Here is an 18,582-nt window from a genome sequence, read left to right on the forward strand (position 1 = left end):
GTGGACAAGCGCCGGCTCCCTTGGCCTGAAAGCGAGATAAGCACTGCACCCCAAAGTCACCTTTGAATGGACTTAATTGTTGTTTACCTTTACCTTTTTATATATCTATATATTGGAGCAGACTTGGTGAGGGCATGGGGTGTGCATAGGGAGAGGAGAAAGGGGTGAACTTCCATTGCACATGGAGAATTCCTTATGGTGATGGATTGAATGAGTTGGATACGAATATATATAGCCCAGTTTTTTAGTCATCAGAAGTAAAACAGTCAGTTCCCTGCTGTTTGTACAATCAAGGTTTCCAGTGGTTCCTGAGTGAGGCTGATAATTTTGATCGATATTCCTTTTTGTGCCCTCAGGTTCAGACATAACAACAGATCGTGGCTGGCAGTTAGGAGAAATAGGCTTTTCTTCCTGCTCCTCCTCCTCCTCGAGGGGCATAAACTAAACAAGTTTCAGTTTTGAACTAGCCATGTTTTCCCTATACGTATGTTCCAACAAAGGGACATGGGTGGTGCTATGGGTTAAACCACAGAGCCTAGGACTTGCTGATCAGGAGGTCGGCAGTTCGAATCCCCGCGACAGGGTGAGTTCCCGTTGCTCAGTCCCTGCTCCTGCCAACCTAGCAGTTCAAAAGCACGTCAAAGTGCAAGTAGATAAATAGGTACTGCTCCGGCAGGAAGGTAAACGGCGTTTCCGTGCGCTGCTCTGGTTCGCCAGAAGCGGCTTAGTCATGCTGGCCACATGACCCGGAAGCTGTACGCCGGCTCCCTCGGCCAGTAAAGCGAGATGAGCGCCGCAACCCCAGAGTCGGCCACGACTGGACCTAATGGTCAGGGGTCCCTTTACCCTTTACCTTTATGTTCCAACAAACTGGTGTTAGAACAAATTACCATTCCTTGAGTCTGGACATCCTCTAGAGCAAGGCAGGGGTGTCCAAACTTTGAACATACTTGCTCTAGAGTTTCCATAACATCCTCAGAAACTGTGGTTAGTTCAAAACTGAGAGCAGGAGGTTTGGATCTCAAGCCCATAGGAAGACGCGGGAGGAAGTGCGGAAGACATGAACCTGTTCATAGGCGGCGACTCCATGGGGCTTGAGGGGGCCCGAGCCCCCTCAAAAATTCGTTTGGGGGGGCTCCGCCCCCCCAATAATCTCCGGCGCCCCTCCAGCAGAGCGCCATCGCCGCCCCTCCCCCAGCCCAAAATGCACAGGGAGGGGCGGGCTGCATGCCTCCTGCCCTCCCTCCCGAGCAAAAGCTCCACCCAATTTCCTTTGGAGCTGATTAATAGGCGCAGCACGCTCTCCCCTATTCGCTCACGAGGAGGCGGCGCCACTTTATTTGCATATTCATGAGCTTATTTATTATTCATGAGCTTTCCCGGGCCCCCCCAATATTTTTTATAAGTCCACGTCCCTGAACCTGTTCTCAGAACGACAAACCACCTTTTGTTAAGTCTGACATGGACCGTTTTAGTACTAAGAGACCAATTTCAGTTTAAGCTTTCTACCCCCCCTCCCCTTTTCTGAGCAGCACAACTGCAAAGCCCAGAAGCAGGCCCTGTGTGAGAAGTTTGACCGCATGTGCGCCATTTTGGAAGAGAGGCGGAAGATCATGTTGCAGAGGATCACCTACGAGCAGGAGGAAAAGATCCAGCACCTGAAATCCATCTGCAAAACATGTGGCGACCATATTGACTCTTCTTCCAAACTGGTGGACACAGCCTTGCAGTCCATGGAGGAACCGCAGATGGCTGTATTTGTGCAGGTTAAGTAACCGGAAACCGCTCTGCTTCCACACTCCACCCAACAAACAAGGCAGTAGACTCAGGTGGAATCTACACACATATAAAAAAAAGTTATGAAAATGTGTGTTTTTAAAAAAATACATTGAATTTTCCATAAGGCTCACCATCACCATCTAGTGTTTCATTGCATATTGCACTTTTTCAGCAAACTTTTTCAGCAGGGGGCCGGTCCATTGTCCCTCAGACTTTGTGGGGGGCCAGACTATATTTTGAATAATAAAATAAAATAAATGAACGAATTCATATGCCCCACAAATAACCCAGAGATGCATTTTTAATCAAAGGACACATTCTACTCATGTAAGACACGCTGATTCCCGGACTGTCCGCGGGCCGGATTTAGAAGGCGATTGGGCTGGATCCGGCCCCCGGGCCTTAGTTTGCCTACCCATGATGTAAGGCAACATCTCCCTGAAAAACTGGTTTTTTATGTGCAGGAAGAGTCTCTCTCTCTTTTGGTAAGCAAGCATTCAAACATGTCCTAGCAATATACGAAACTGCCTTACATTGAGCAGACCATTGGTCCATCCAGTTCAGTATTGTTTACACTCCTTGGCAGCATCTCTCCAGTGTCTGAGAAAGGGGACATTCAGGTGACGTTTTGTTAATGTGGATGGCGTTGCCATGTTGCCGGGTGTATTTGGACTTTTGGATCCATTCCAGTATTAAGATTCTAATAAGTTCTGAGAGGGACCTGTGAAGCTCAAGGCGATGGGAACAGCTCATCAGTATTGCCCCAGATTTGGCTGCTGGAGCAGTTTTCCACTGCAAGTTCAATGAACCTGATTTAAAGAAACCCTAACATTGTATTTAGGGACCCGGGTGGCGCTGTGGGTTAAACCACAGAGCCTAGGACTTGCTGATCAGAAGGTCAGAGGTTCGAATCCCCGTGACAGGGTGAGCGCCCGTTGCTCGGTCCCAGCTCCTGCCAACCTAGCAGTTTGAAAGCACCTCAAAGTGCAAGTAGATAAATAGGTACCGCTCCGGCGGGAAGGGAAACGGCGTTTCCGTGCGCTGCTCTGGTTCACCAGAAGCGGCTTAGTCATGCTGGCCACATGACCCGGAAGCTGTACGCCGGCTCCCTCGGCCAGTAAAGTGAGATGAGCACCACAACCCCAGAGTCGGTCACGACTGGACCTAATGGTCAGGGGTCCCTTTACCTTTACCTAACATTGTATTTAAGTAGCCCAAGGAAGCTGAATTGGGGGACCTGTACACATTACACAAACTAAGCCCATATTTGCAAGTTTTGCACGATTTGTTGGGGTTCCCTCCTGGTAGGAAGGCGCAAACAGCTATGGAGGGGAGTGATGCTGTCCCTAGGTGACAAGCTAAAATCTTGCTCAGACCTTAGGAAAAAGCCATAGCGCAGTGGTAGAACACACTCTTTGTCTAAACGCTCTTCAACTCCCAGCTCCTTTCAGTGCCAGGCAGCACAGCCAGTGGCTCAGAGATTATTTCCCTGGATTGATTTCTTTCACCGACTTCATAGCCTGCCCTCCTTCCTCCCAAAGGGAGCTCAGGGTGACTCACAAGATGTTGCGTGTGGGTGTGGGGAAGAATCTGAGAACATTTCTTAGATTTGGAATCACAACCAGCTTCTAAAGCAGCAGCAATTAATATAGATAGCCTAGTTTTCCTTTGCAAACAGAAAAGTAAGTCTCCGTAGTCTGGAGAGAGTTTGTTGTGAGGGTGGGGGAGACAGCCTCACAGGTCTCCCCTCTGTCTGATGTAGACAATACAGAGCTAAATGGAGCAATGGTATGACTGGGGGGTGAGGCAACAGTATAAGCCTATAGCTACAAAGGTAAGGATGGGATCCTGGTTCTGTGACAGCCCCTGCTTTCTCTGCAGGTAGTTACAGGAGTCCAGTCCAGTGCCAGATTTATATATAAGCTAAACAAGCTATAGCTTAGGGCCCCACTCTCTTGGGGGCCCCAATTTTTATTTATTTTTTTAAAAGATCATTTTTATTAAGTTTTCCATTTTAACAATCCAATCAAGTCACATTAAATATTCCACATTATACATATACATTTCAAATAATCCAAATATTCTGCCAAATGATAATTTTTTTGTTGGGACTTCCCATGCTTCAAGTTCAGGGGGGCTCTGATCATCTCATATCTCTACTGCTTTCGATAGTCATTTCTAATAGTTCCTTTAAATCTTCCTGTTGTTAACCTTCCTTCTTTTCACGGCCTCTGAGCTGTTTCCACAAGCGAGTTGAAGTAAAATGATGTGTTTTTAGGGCCCCCCAAAAATTAAAGGGAAAAAACCCTGGATGTACATTTCCAAAATACAGTGGTACCTTGGTTTATGAACTTAACCCATTCTGGAAGTCCGTTCTTAAACCAAAACATTCTTAAACCAAGGCATGCTTTCCCATAGCAGTGGAGACTCGATTTACAAATGGAACGGACTCAACAGGAAGTGGAACATGTTCTGCTTCCAAGGCAAATTTTGCAAACCAAAACACCTACTTCTGGGTTTGCAGCGTTCTTAATCCAAGTTGTTCATAAACCAAGCTGTTCTTAAACCAAGGTAGCACTGTATAAGATAAAAAACAAATAAAATAAAACCTACATACAGCGACAGTATTTTGTGTGTGTAGGCTCCTGCTCCCTAAAATATCACTGGTTTGCTCATTTCTATATATAGGGTGCCTACATTCTGCATGGACTGGTTGCACGGGAACATGTGCAAATGGCTTTAGATACCTATTAGGTCCATAAATTACCATATAGCATATATTCAACAAAGAAAACAGCGACAATTTGTTGTTGACAATGGACAGTTGGACATATAAAGGGCCCCATTCCCTTCAGTAGCTTAGGGCCTCATCAAACCTAAATCTGGCCCTGGTCCAGTCCCTGGAGTCTCTGGGAAAAGTCCTGTGCTTGCAAACCCAGATTGCTGCTGGTGGTCAGTGCAGACCAGGGGTTCTCAAAGGGTAGGGTACAGGAGAGGATGATGAGTGTAACAGGAAGATTCAAGGACAATGAAATAAACATTGAAACGTTTCAGTGTAGCATATTCAGACAACGGCCAATTAAGACGCCTCTGATTAATGCTCGATCACGCATGCACACTGAACCCAGAAGTGACCCCCAAATCTCATGGAAAGGGCAGAATAGAATGTAACGCTTTATGTGGGCCCCACGCACGCACACAGGGGTTCAGAACATAACCCCTCACGAAAAGACGGTTGCCTGTAGTGTAGTATAGTATCAAAACAATTTTGTTTGGCTATACAACCAGAAACAGTATCCGTGCCTCTCTTTTCAAGAGCATTCTCTTGCAGTTCCCATGACATATCACTATCAATGGGGATTTTCAACTCTGGCAAATACGTAAGATCAAAAAAGAGAAAGGCTTCTTTGTATTGATGAGGAGATGAAAGTTTGTCTCAAATTAGGCCTAATATAAACAAGATTATGTGGCATAAGCAAGTGCACGCCCCTCATTGAGTGTGTACACGTACTTAAGTTACATATGTAGGAGGCTCGTTTATAATTATATTTTGAGAAGGATGAGCGTTCATATGCAGTTGCATCCTTTTCTCCTTTATAATGTGGTCCCATGATTATTTTATAAAGTAGTTGTGTTCTGTGTTATATAAATCAAGGAGTTGTTTCTTTTTGTTTTCCAATGTATTTCTTATCAATAAGAATTTCGGTGTGACAATAGCAAAATCCTGAAAGTGTGGCCCTGGGGAAAAAGTCTGAGAACCACTGGTGTGCTGATCTTGATGAACCCAGAGGTCTGCTTCAGCAAACCAGGCACCTCTATACATTCATGTCCTCACTGGCCACCTTCTGAGATTTTGCCAGGTATTATTAGCTATTGGGGACGCAGGTGGCGCTGTGGGTTAAAGCCTCAGCGCCTAGGACTTGCCGATCGAAAGGTCGGCGGTTCGAATCCCTGCGGCGGGGTGCGCTCCCGCTGCTCGGTCCCAGCGCCTGCCAACCTAGCAGTTCGAAAGCACCTCCAGGTGCAAGTAGATAAATAGGGACCGCTTACCAGCGGGAAGGTAAACAGCGTTTCCGTGTGCGGCTCTGGCTCGCCAGAGCAGCGATGTCACGCTGGCCACGTGACCCGGAAGTGTCTCCGGACAGCGCTGGCCCCTGGCCTCTTAAGTGAGATGGGCGCACAACCCCAGAGTCTGTCAAGACTAGCCCGTACGGGCAGGGGTACCTTTACCTTTACCTATTAGCTATTGAGGGATGTGGGTGGTGCTGTGGGTTAAACCACAGAGCCTAGGACTTGCCAATTAAAAGGTTGGCAGTTTGAATCCCCGTGACAGGGTGAGCTCCCGTTGCTCAGTCCCAGCTCCTGCCAACCTAGCAGTCCGAAAGCATGTCAAAGTGCAAGTAGATAAATAGGTACCACTCCAGTGGGAAGGTAAACAGTGTTTCCGTGCGCTGCTCTGGTTCGCCAGAAGCGGCTTAGTCATGACCCACATGACCCCAAAGCTGTACACCGGCTCCCTCGGCCAGTAAAGCAAGATGAGCACCGCAACCCCAGAGTCAGTCACAACTGGACCTAATGGTCAGGGGTCCCTTTACCTTTACCTTTGTTAGCTATTGCAGTCAAGTGTTTTCTCACACAGAGTTGGCTCACGGACGTAGAAATGAGGGATGGCTCTCCTCTTACTTTGTCATCTGCTCTTAACAAATCCCGATTCTTTCCATTTGTCTCCTTTCTCCTCCCACATCAGAATGCCAAAGTTCTCATCCAGAAGTAAGTATCATTCCTTGCCTTATTGCCTCGGCATATCTACCCTCTTCCTTCCTCCCCTCTTGAGTTTTCGGGTTTGAAAAGATGGAAGCTCTCCACCTGCGACCTGTGATTGCTTTCCCTCCTGCAGGATTTCTGAGATGTCCCAGAGCTGCAAACCTGAGAAGCTGGAGTCAGGCTATGACAACATGGATCACTACACAGTCGACTTCAATGCAGAAGAACGACTTCTCTACCAGCTGGATTTTATCAAAGGTGGGGAGGGAAGCAGCCCTAGGTGCACCCATTCAAGTTATTGAAGGATTTGAACCAGGATTTGATTGATTGATTGATTTCACAATTTTTATTATTATTAGCTCACTCTTCATTAAAAACAACCCTGTGCATTTATTTTTACTTACTTAGTTCATAAAATTTACACACCACTTCATTATAACAAAATAATAATAATAAAAGAGGTTTACAAAAAAAGAATAAAACAATAAACTTATCAGTAAACATGGTTTTAAAAAAGCTGTTTAAAACATTCCAAAATAATTAAGACTGATAAGCTAAAAACAGATTAAAACACATGTAAACATTCTACATATCTGGGTAAACAAAAGTGTTTTTAGCAGGTGCAGAAAAGAGTACAGTGGTACCTTGGTTCTTGAACTTAATCCATTCCAGGAGTTGGTTTGACTCCCGAAACAGTTCAACAACCAAGGCGTGGTGTCAGGGGTTCAGGGAGAGAAGAGCAGATGAGGGAGGAGACAGAGGGCGAGGGGGAAGAATCCCAGAGCGACAAGGAAGAGAATGACAATGACCAAAGGTCGTCCATGAGTTTGTCCAGTGAGTCAGAGGATTCCCAAAAGGAAGCCCCCCTGGTCAGGCCAAAGGGAGCCCAAGGGGGAAGCAGTCAGGAGCAGGGGAGCGAAGGGAGAGCCCCCAGTGGGAGTTGGAGATCGGGGCCGGCTTCTCCGCCGGAACGGAGTGAAGGGGGTGGAGTTACCAGTGTGTCAGAGGGAGCAGAGCAGGAAGCAGAGAGGGGAAGGAGATCGGGGCAAGACGTCCTGCCGGAAGGGGCGGAGAGTAGTACCGGGAGCAGTGTAGCGGTCGAGAGGAAGGTCAGGAGCAACGTAGGCGCGCCAAGTTCAAATGTGGAGGCGCGCGGAAGTGAGGAAAGCCCTGGGGAGGAGCCTGGCCCCAAAGCGCGAAGGAGGGGGGAACAGGCGTCAGAGGAGTCAGCCTCTGAGGAGTCCCGACGGGAGGGAGCCCAGGGGGGCAGAAAGACCCTGCGGAAAAGGAAGGAGAGGAAGAGGTGGTCCAGCACAAGACTCTTAAGCTGGTGTAGAGGCGGGACTGATTCAGAGGGGACTTCAGTGGTCTGATGTCACAGACGTAGAGCCACAGAGATGGAATGTAAAACCAGGAATGTTCTTCAATAAAGACTTTTGTATATAAACTGGATTGGACTTGGGTCTCTTGTGAGCTGGGACCACGGGTGGCTCTGACACGTGGCTTCCGATTGCTGCAGGAACTCAAGCAGATGCCATGTCGGAGGTTCGGCTTCTGAAAAATGTTCACAAACCAGAACACTTACTTCTGGGTTTGTGGCATTCAGGAGCTGATTTGTTCGGCAATTAAGCAGTTCGGAACCAAGGTTTGACTGTACAGTGAAGCCCCATGTCAATAAGCAGGGAGTTCCAAAGTGAATATAAATCCTCAAAACACAATAAAACCCAAGTATGTGAAACCAGAAGTAGGGATGGATCAAGAGTTCCTCTTCTGGAGTCCAAAGTCCACTTTGGGATTTTGATGGAGCCTGTGGATCCAGATATCTAAGTCTGCACAGCAAGTCAAAAGCAGTCTTCAGATTGCAGTGGCTAATTTTGTGCCCTCCAGAGTATGTTGAACAACAGCTCCTGCCACCATGGCTAATAGTCAGTGACGATGGCAGTTGCAGTCCAAGAGTGTTTGGGGTGTAGAGCATTGGGACTCTTGGATAAACACCCTGGGAAGGCTGCAAACTTCCCAAGTCTCCAGAGCATTCCCCGGTGGCTAGCTCTGGCTGCAAATCTTCTTCAGTCCAGAGCGGCCGGTAATAAGCGACCCTTCTCTCCTGAAAAGAGCATGTCAGTCTTCTGGTATATCATAGCAGAAGAAAGACTCAATCGTAGTTCTAAAACTACTTTATTTACAGTCTTATACAGTGGTACCTCTGGATGCGAATGGGATCTGTTCCAGAGCCCCGTTTGCATCCTGAGTAAAATGTAAGACGCGACAGCACGTCTGCGCGTGCGCGGGCCGCATTTTGCCACTTCCGCGCAAGCGCGCGATGTCATTTTGAGCCTCTGCACATGTGCGAGTAGCGAAACCCAGAAGTAACGTGCTCCGTTACTTCTGGGTCGCCGCGGAGCGTAACTTGAAAACGCTCAACCTGAAGCACATCTAACCCGAGGTATGACTGTATACAGAGACTCCATCAGTACATCTGTGCTCTCTGAATACCAGTACAGAACTGCGACACACACAGAAGTGAAACCAACTCCCAATAGTATTCAGAAGGAAGAGATAACACAGACGTCCTTTCTCACACACTCTCAGACATGCACATGATGTATACAAATCAAAGTACCACTCGCTGGAGCCGCTCGGATAGGTAAAAATCCCAACAGGAGTATTTCTGTGCAACCACTGTGGTCCACCAGCGCCTTAACCTTCATGCTGCCTTTTTTTTAAAAAAAAACCCTTTCTAGTTGAAGAAGAGTCTGAGCCAATGGCGGAGGAAGATGGCGCCTCTGCCGAGGCTGAAGATGCTTTGGCAGAGTACGGGGCGGCAGCTGGAGAGGGACGAGAGGACCCTGAGGACTTCTTCGCTCCTGGAAAGGAAGAGCAGGCTCAAGGAAGAGCCCCAACGACAAACGAGACGCTGAGCAGTGGGGGGAAAGCTACGCCACAGGCCGGGACAGAAGGCCTGGCTGGCAAAGAGGACAATTTATGGGGTGGCCAGCAGGTGAGATCCAGGTCTAGGTTCCTTAACTGTGAAGTGGGGCTGCTCTCGGGAGGCAAGAAGGGTGACTTGGGAGGTTCAGATTCTTTTCTCGCCTTGGGCTGTGCACTTGACCTGCAACATTTCTGCTTTTCTCCTAAAAGGTTAGGATTGATAGAAAGGCTAGCTAGTTTTGTGGGAATGTTAAAGATAGTAGAAAAGGATACATTGTATAAGTATTATCCTTCCTTCACTCACACTAGTGAAGTGATGTAGCAGAGCAGATTCCTCTCACTATATCTGGAAGCTAGTTTGCAGGATCGCTTGACTCTCTTCTTGTTGTTGTTTAGTCGTTTAGTCGTGTCCGACTCTTCGTGACCCCCTGGACCAGAGCACGCCAGGCACTTCTGTCTTCCACTGCCTCCCGCAGTTTGGTCAAACTCATGCTGGTAGCTTCGAGAACACTGTCCCACCATCTCGTCCTCTGTCGTCCCCTTCTCCTTGTGCCCTCCATCTTTCTCAGCATCAGGGTCTTTTCCAGGGAGTCTTCTCTTCTCATGAGGTGGCCAAAGTATAGGAGCCTCAGCTTCAGGATCTGTCCTTCCAGGGAGCACTCAGGGCTGATTTCCTTCAGAATGGAGAGGTTTGATCTTCTTGCAGTCCATTTCCCTTTTGATCCCTCTTAAAAGAATAAAGATGCAAGAGTCTTTCTGAGCAAAGTAACAGAAAGTTTACTCACATTTCAGTTCACAGTTTGATCCCTGAAAGGCAGGCTTTACTTAGCGGTTGCACAACAAAGTGAGTTCATCTCATATGGAAACTGAAATCATGTGCTGCTGTCTGAGAGCCAGCAGACAGCAAAATTTGCATGAAGACAACACTGGAACAAGACAACTTCAAGACTGAGAAAATACATGACTCGGCTCTTTTGTGGAGTCAGCCAGAGCCACGTCCATCTCCCAGGTCACATGCAGGGGGAGGATGCTCCAGACCAGCGGAACAGGAAGTTACCCTGACTGGATGTCCCTCTGCCTGTGCCTACTCTAAGGAAATAAGGAATGTTGCATTTGAGTATACCAATGGATTACATCCCACAAGTTTTTCATGGCATTTTGTTATGACATCTCAAGGTAGGGATAATGAACCAGTGCACCCTAGGTGTGGTCAAGTTATAGGTCCCACAACCTCTGACCATTAGCCATGTTGACTGGCACTGATGGGGGTCCATCAACATTTGGAAGGACATATGTCCCCTATCCCTGTTCTTAAGTCATGCAGAGGCTCATGTCACTAGACTCTCCTCTAATTCCCCATGCCCCTAAAGTGAAGCAAGGACTGCTCCTTTACCGAATGAGCACACCCTGTCTTTCAGAAGCTTCAAAAAGCTTCTGGGTCCTTCCCTTACAGGGAAAGACCATCGTTCAGTGGCACAGCATCTACTTTGCACGCAGAAGGTCCAGGTTCAATTCCTGGCACCATCAGGTAGGACTGAGAAAGACCCTCTCTGCAATCCTGGAGGACCACTCATTGCGGACAAGACAAAAACTAGATGGACCAGGGTTCATAGGAGCTAAGGAGCATAGGAGGGCCTTCAGCTGTGCTCCACCTTCTGAAACCAAAGCAAATCCCAATTTCCACTTTGAGGTGGTGGACCTGCAGCAAACGGCCTCTGTTCCTATCTGGAAAAAATGCCGGAGACCTCCTTACACAGAAGGAGCTTGAGTTAAGTTGCCCTCCATCCTTCCCTCATCTTCCCATGGTGTCAATCCATTGCATTCCATGTCTTTGCAGTACTGTCCCTTAAGACAGGTGTGGGAAATTTCAGGCCTGGGGGTCCAATGTGGCCCTATAGTCCTCTCTGTTTGGTCCTCAGAACTCTTCCCAGGCCTCACCCCTCAAGGACTCTGCTTCACACCCTGAGTACTTTTGCCTAGATGGAGGATAGGGGTAGGGGTATGTGAATGTGTGACTGTGCATAGAAACTAAACAAACAAAAATAAACTTTTTTACTCCACCCACTTTTCCTCTGGCCCCTTCCACCACTGCCACGCGGCCCTTAGAACATTGGCCAGAAAGCAACATGACCCTCAAGCAAAAAATGGTTCCCCCTTGCCCGTCTTACTCATTTGAAAGGAAGCAGAACAGCATGAACAAATAAAAGAGGCAAATGATGGCATATACAGGCAATTATCACAACAATTCATTTTGTTTCCCTTTGAGTTTTTAAAATAAGATGGCAAATGAGTAAAAATCGAGCTTGTTTAATGAGCTGTGTAATAGTTTTTAAAGGTGTTGCAGAGTTTTTGAACTCAAGAGTTGGGCAGAAGCTTAGGTTTCATTGTAGCCTTTCATCTTCTCCTGATTTTTTCTTTCTTTCAATGTCAGCTGGATGCAGAGCTCCATCTGACCGGCTCCAGTCCCCCAGCAACCTTGCCAGAATGCGATTTACAGGGTAATGTTCTCAGCCAAGACATGGGACAGCCCAAAGTGGAGGTAGCCTCTGGCGAAGCCTTCAGCACCACGGACAGCTCAGCAGAGATGGAGGAGAGCAGAGGTCTTGGCAGTGGTAGGGAATGCGAAGCGGGTCATGCCCATCTTCTGAACGGGATGACACCTGCCACCAGCCAGGTCAGTGGCAACACGAGGCTCGTCTTATTTGTGTTGGTTGGCATGTTACCCAACTTTCTCTGCTCATTTTGTGTGGAAGCTGTAAGCATTCTCAACTGGCAAGGCTCTGCTTTGGTTGGAGGAGTCTAATATGTTGCCAGGCTCAGAACTGTTGGTTTCTGTTCAACTGTGGACCTTCCACCATTCATCCACATTAGATGTCCCCAGGTCCTAGTGCTACGAGAATGAGAGAGAGAAGCTTTCCTCTTTCTATATGCGCACCAGTCCTAAGCCTCTTCCACGTCTCTCTCCTCATCTCCCCCACCCCTTGTCTTTCTTTTAAAGTAAATAAGCACCAAGATAAAAGGGACGTGGGTGGCGCTGTGGGTTAAACAACAGAGCCTAGGACTTGCCGATCAGAAGGTCGGCGGTTCAAATCCCCACAATGGGGTGAGCCCCCGTTGCTCAGTCCCTGCTCCTGCCAAGCTAGCAGTTCGAAAGCACGTCAAAGTGCAAGTAGATAAATAGGTACCACTCTGGCGGGAAGGTAAATGGCATTTCCGTGCGCTGCTCTGGTTTGCCAGAAGTGGTTTAGTCATGCTGGCCACATGACCCGGAAGCTGTATGCCAGCTCCTTCAGCCAATAAAGCGAGATGAGCACCGCAACCCCAGAGTTCGCCACGACTGGACCTAATGGTTAGGGGTCCCTTTACCTTTAAGCACCAAGATGCTTCAGTCTTTTCTCAGATGAGAATACACAGTTATTAGGAACATGACAGCTGTTGCATTACAGAGTATAAAAAAGAAATAAACTAAGATGCATACAGTAACTGTTTCCTGAGTTTAATCTTCAGCCTATCCCATGATCAGGCCTTTGGAAAATCTCGCTGTGGATTTTGACCTCGCCCCTTCTAAAGGGGCAATTTTGTGCCACCTTTAGGCTCCATTCCAAGATAGTTAATTCCTGCTTTAGCAGCCAGCACCGTGCAGATGCAGCTGTGGCAGTAAATCTGTGGCAGTGGGAAGGGTTAAGTCAACCTTTTTGAGTCCACAGCTCCCTTGACCAACTACATTCTTTCTGTGGCCCCTGTGGGGCTCAGGAACCCAGTTATGTCACCCCTTGCCTGCAGAGCTGGCAGCCCCTCACCCTTTTTCAAACACTCTCCTTTGTGGAGTTTTCCCTCAGCGCCTTCTCCTTTCCCCTTTCCTTGGGAGTCCTCTGAACAGCTGTAGCTGCTGCCCCTGGCCTCTGATCTGCCCCCACTGCCCCACAGAGAGGTGCCTCCTCACACTGCCCCACAGGGGCCTGGGAACCACCCCCTGGCCAGCCCCAAATGCACTTTTCATCTGCAGAGCTTGTATCCAGGTCTGCTGCAACAAACAGCTGTGCAAGCCTTTGGGAGGCAGAGATGTAAGTGGGAGGGAAGGGAAGGGAAGAGAGTCAGGGGCCAGTGTTGCCCGCAGCACCCCTGGCCACCATTCAAGGCACCCCAAGGTGCCACGGCACACTGTTTGAAAACCACTGGGTTAAATGATCAAGCCACGGTTTGGCTGCCGCAAAGTGAGTGCAAAGTGGCCTCGCTTCTGAGAACAGCTCTCTCTTCTCTCTTCCTCCAGCAGGCATTGTTGAAGTGGGGCATTTATTTGGCTGTTTTATTTTAGCAACAGGGAGCAGGTGTCCTAGAACGGTGCCCATAATTGCATGCGGGGCGGGGGCCCTTCTGCTCCTCCAGACCCTATTGAGAGTGAAACCTTGATGCCTCTCGCAGCGATGATTAAACTCATCCCTCCCTTCGCTTGCTTCAAAGAGCTGCCTGGGCCGCCTGGCCTTGCAACGGACTCTTGGCGAGTCTATTCTTAGCTTCTCTTGTTCTGTCCTTCCTCGCTTAACAATACCTCAAGTATGAGCCACACGTTTCATCTGCGAGAGCTTTCACCGAGGTAGGAGCTGGGGCTAAGAGGGAGAGGAGGGGAGCTCAGTTTCTGGAGGTGTTTCCACCTGGGTTGATGGGCCCAGAGGATGGTGCCGTGTGCCGTTTGAAACATGTTACCTGCATGACATGTATTCCAAGAGTGGAAAGAACACTGTTGCCTTCAGGTCCTGTTTGTGGGTTCCCATAGCCATCTGGTTGGCTGCTGTGTGAAATGGATGCTGGACTAGATGGGCCTTTGGCCTGATCCAGCAGCCATGCTCTTCTTTCCAAGCACAATTCAAAGTGCTGGTGTTGACCTAAAGCCCTAAACGGCCTCGGCCCAGAATATCTGAAGGAGCATCTCCACCCCCGTCGTTCAGCCCGGACACTGAGGTCCAGTGCCAAGGGCCTTCTGGTGGTTCCCTCCCTGCGAGAAGTGAGGTTACAGGGAACCGAGGGCCTTCTTGGTAGTGGTGCCCACCCTGTGAAATGCCCTCCCGTCAGACGTCAAGGAAAGAAGCAACTATCTGACTTTTAGAAGACATCTGAAGATAGCCCTATTTAGGGAAGTTTTGTTGCCTTTTTAATATTCTGTTGGGAGCCTCCCAGAGTGGCTAGGAGAACCCAGCCAGATGGGTGGGGTATAAATAAATTATTATTATTATTATTATTATTATTATTATTATTATTATTATTTTCTATGTACTCTGCATGCATTGGTTGCCTCTATGTTCCTAGAAGCGCACACTCCAAAACTCTTTACCTCCAGCCTTGACCTTGGAAGCTGCTTTTAGCTCCCTGAATCCCCCTCTTTTCCCCAGGCTCCTGCATCCAGTCCCACCGCTGAGAGATGGAGAACCGAGGAGATTACTGAACCCCTGCTCAGTAGCTTTTTCAACCCGACTACCCTTTGGCTACACGATTAAGGAGAGTTAGTGCAGAGGTGAGGACGGAACCGGAGGACATCTCACTCCACGCTGGCAGTTTCCATGCTTTCTGCTGTGCATTCACTAAAATACAGGAAGGGAGCTTGGTCATCAGATTGGATTCTCCTCCAGCAACACAAACGCAACAGAGAAAATAAAAAAAAATCCTTCCAGTAGCACCTTAGAGACCAACTAAGTTTGTTATTGGTATGAGCTTCCGTGTGCATGGTATCTGAAGAAGTGTGCATGCACACGAAAGCTCATACCAATAACAAACTTAGTTGGTTTCTAAGGTGCTACTGGGAGGAATTTTTTATTTTGTTTTGACTACGGCACACCAACCCGGCTACCTACCTGTAACTAGAGCAACAGAGAAAGGGAGACATACCTGAACAAGAATGGCTGTTTCTGAAGCCTTAAGTCAACGGTGGGCAGAAGGTCAACTGGGATCTGCTGGCTGAATGTCTGAGTGATTTGAACGTGATCCACAAGGGTTTCTGGTGTCCAATTGTTTAACAGTGGCAACAATAAAATGCCCCCCCCATCCTGCTGAAATGAAGAAGCCAGTGGTGGGGGAAAGGACTTTGAGAGCAGTTCATTCCTAAGTACAAATTATTTATTGCATCATTTATATCCCACCTTTTCCTCCAATGAGCTCTAGGTGGCGTGCATGGTTCTTCTCCCCCTCCTCCAATCCCAACAACAGCCCTGTGAGGTAGGTTACGCTGAGAGGCACTGACTGGCCAAGGTCCCTCAGCAAGGCTCATGGCTGAGTGGGGATTTGAACCCTGGTTTCCCAGGTCCTAGTCCAGCACCCTGACCGCTGCACCATTCTTGGGCTCAGAATTCTCCTCCAGTTTCTGCCATCAAAACTTGGCTTTGATTGGTGCATCTCTGGGTTTGAGTGAAAGCAACGTCGGTGGCCAAAGCTTGAAGTCTTCCCACCGTAAGATCACAACGTCCATGATTCAGTGTCTCTGAATGTTGCAGTGAGCCTGAAGGGCAGTATCAGGGGGTATATTTCTGCCTGGCATTCTGAGACCTCCATGCTGCCATCTCTGCAGAATGTGTGTAATATCTGGAGGATTGTGAATTGATGGTTGTGTCAATGGAAGAAGTGAAGGAATCTGGAGCAGGGTTTTGGAAACCTCAGCTTTGGGGACCAAATGTGGCCCTCCAGGGCTTCTTTGGCCCCTGAGGCTCTTCCTGGGCTGTGAGTCATCCCATTGCTCTGCCTTCTCCTCGAGAGACTTTGCCTATGACCATGACATTTGTTTGTTGGGGTGGAGAGATGCAGGGGGATGTAGAAACATCTGGCTTTTGCATGGCTGGAATGTAGTTTCCTGCATGAGGTAAGAGGCATATCTCTTGCTATGCCTGTTTTCACCTCTGTCCCTTCCCTGCATTACCATGCGGCCCCTGGAAGGTTCTCCATAAGGGAATGTGGCCCTCGAAAAATGTTCCCCACCCCTGCTCTGGATAGTGAATGAAACTATTGCAGATGGATCCATTTTGGACTGGTCAGAATCCAGACTAGGGTCTGAGCCAGAGCACAGATGCTTAAAACCCACTGCCTGACCCTCTCTCCACCTTGAAGTTTTCCATATATCATCACAAGATGCTCCCTTGCATCCTGATACATGTTCTCCTGGTGTTTGATCTCCTGGTGTTTTCTTAACCATCAGGTCCAACTGCACCCTTCAAGAGAATCTGTCGCTCAGCACACCGGTTGGCCTAACCCACTCCATGATCAGCAAGGAGGGAGACACGCCAGTGCAGAGCTCAAGCAAGTGAGCCAGACCACATACTCAAGAGGACAGCACCCCCTTGGCACTCCTCAGCTTTCCCATTTCCTCTCCTTTGACTGTCACCCCCCCAACCACATTCTCACCCTATTCCCTTCTACTTTGGTGCTTTCCAAAGAGGATTATTAAAATCAGGATGGTGCAAAGTGCGTCCTCACCGGTTGAATTTGTTCAGAACATGTGATTTGCAGAGGTCGAAAGCCCTACCTGTGTTTGTCCCCAGCTCTAGAAGGAAGCAGCCTTATTAAAAAATAAAGTTTATTCCGGACACTTCAGTATACACCCTCCAGTTGGGTGGTTGCTTTAGTAATCCATTGGCAATTGAGAGATAACAACATCTGTACATGACTAAAGCAGCCAGGCCACATTTGGATCAGGAGGTATGAACTACTGGGTATCGGCTAGAGAAGCCGCAATGTGTTCGGCACTCTGAAAACACACACACACACAGACGTTTTGCCGTTATCACATCCTCATGATCCCAAAGCTGTAGAAAAGATACAAGACATGCTTATAGCACCCTACCCCCCAAGAACACGCAATAAGCTGTACATTTTTGGCAGGATTTAATCACAGGCTTGACGATGGACAGTTAAAGGACCTCTGCTTCTAGCTGAGTTTTAGCAAAGGAAAGATTTTCCCCACCCCACCCCCACTGTATCTGAAATAAAGAAATGACCTCCTTCCTTATCAGGAAAGAGTAGGAGACTAGTTTCCCCCTGACTCTTGCCCAAAATCTGCTTGCAGAACCGCTGTGGCTTTTCAGTTCTTAAAAAATTCTGTATGAGCCTCTGCAGGTTTCCTGCCTTTGGAAAAAACACTTCAAATTTTGTGTTGTACCTGCGAATGCAATGCTAGAAAAAACTGCACGACATTCTAGGAGAGCATTTTCACTCATGTTTGAAGCCTGATAGCCTTGCTCAACTCATACCCCCCACTCCTTCTGCCATCTCAAATTTGGAACACCTTTTGCCCGGAAACTGCCCTTTCCTCACTTATGCCCCTCTGTCAAAAAGGGCTGGCGTGTATTGACAGCACTATAGAAAGTATATTAACAATGTGAATTAGAAACTTTCTGGGAGTTGTAGCAAAACACATCGTCCTCTTTTGTTGCTGGGCAGAAGGATTCAATATAACACACACACACATACAAGTGTAGGAAAAATTGACAGAGCAGACCCAAGATTAAGGGATATCACATCATTTCCCCCCCCAAAAAAAGAACACCGAACTGCACAATTGAAAGAATAAATGTTAAGCTTTACAGTTATGCCCAGTCCCTCCATTCAATCCCTGTTCACTTGCCAATATTATGCAGCAATATTTTGTTACTCCGAGCTTTCTGAGCCAGTCTCTCTTCGCGGGACATCTCCAGGAACTCCCGGAGGAGGTGAAAGGTCAAGTCTAGGGAGTTTGGGCGGCCATCGCGTCGTTTGCTGGAGCCAGCAGACCGCTCAGCTCTCTGCTGCTGATGCTGGGACCCCGATCTGGCCTCTGGTGGTTTGCAGGACCTGGGAGATCTTTGGTCTTGGAAGAGCCCCTCTTCTGAACCAGCCGGGGGTCTTGGGGGGTTGTCTTCCCACTCTGAGCGGCTAAGCCACTGCTCCCAGCTCAGGCTGCTTACGGGGAGCAGATGGGACATGGCTGGCCTGGGCCACTCTGAAGGGAGGCAGGATTTCAGGGGGAGAAACAGGAGGAGGAGGCAAAAGGCAGTCGAGACCATCTGTGCCATCATCAAACGTCCTTTGTCTAGGAGAGATAGATAGAAAGATAATTTATTACGGTCAAAGACCAACTCACATAACATAACACAA

The 18,582-nt window shown here is 48.2% G+C and overlaps 1 protein-coding gene across 1 annotated transcript in view; it reads left to right on the top strand.

Annotated features, from left to right (window-relative positions):
- The window catches only part of LOC309372888 (tripartite motif-containing protein 54-like), a 37,650-nt gene extending 20,864 nt beyond the window's left edge, over window positions 1-16,786 (top strand). The window contains exons 5-11 of the mRNA XM_081916928.1: window positions 1,533-1,766; window positions 6,527-6,549; window positions 6,677-6,801; window positions 9,285-9,541; window positions 11,903-12,145; window positions 14,859-14,980; window positions 16,649-16,786. Of these exons, the coding sequence (XP_081773054.1) occupies window positions 1,533-1,766; window positions 6,527-6,549; window positions 6,677-6,801; window positions 9,285-9,541; window positions 11,903-12,145; window positions 14,859-14,963 (987 nt within the window). The 3' untranslated portion in view covers window positions 14,964-14,980; window positions 16,649-16,786. The remainder of the gene's footprint in view (window positions 1-1,532; window positions 1,767-6,526; window positions 6,550-6,676; window positions 6,802-9,284; window positions 9,542-11,902; window positions 12,146-14,858; window positions 14,981-16,648) is intronic.
- Window positions 16,787-18,582: the final 1,796 nt, after the last annotated feature.

This window comes from Podarcis melisellensis (genome assembly GCF_964234715.1).
Source record: "Podarcis melisellensis genome assembly, chromosome: 6".
Lineage (NCBI taxonomy): Eukaryota > Metazoa > Chordata > Lepidosauria > Squamata > Lacertidae > Podarcis > Podarcis melisellensis.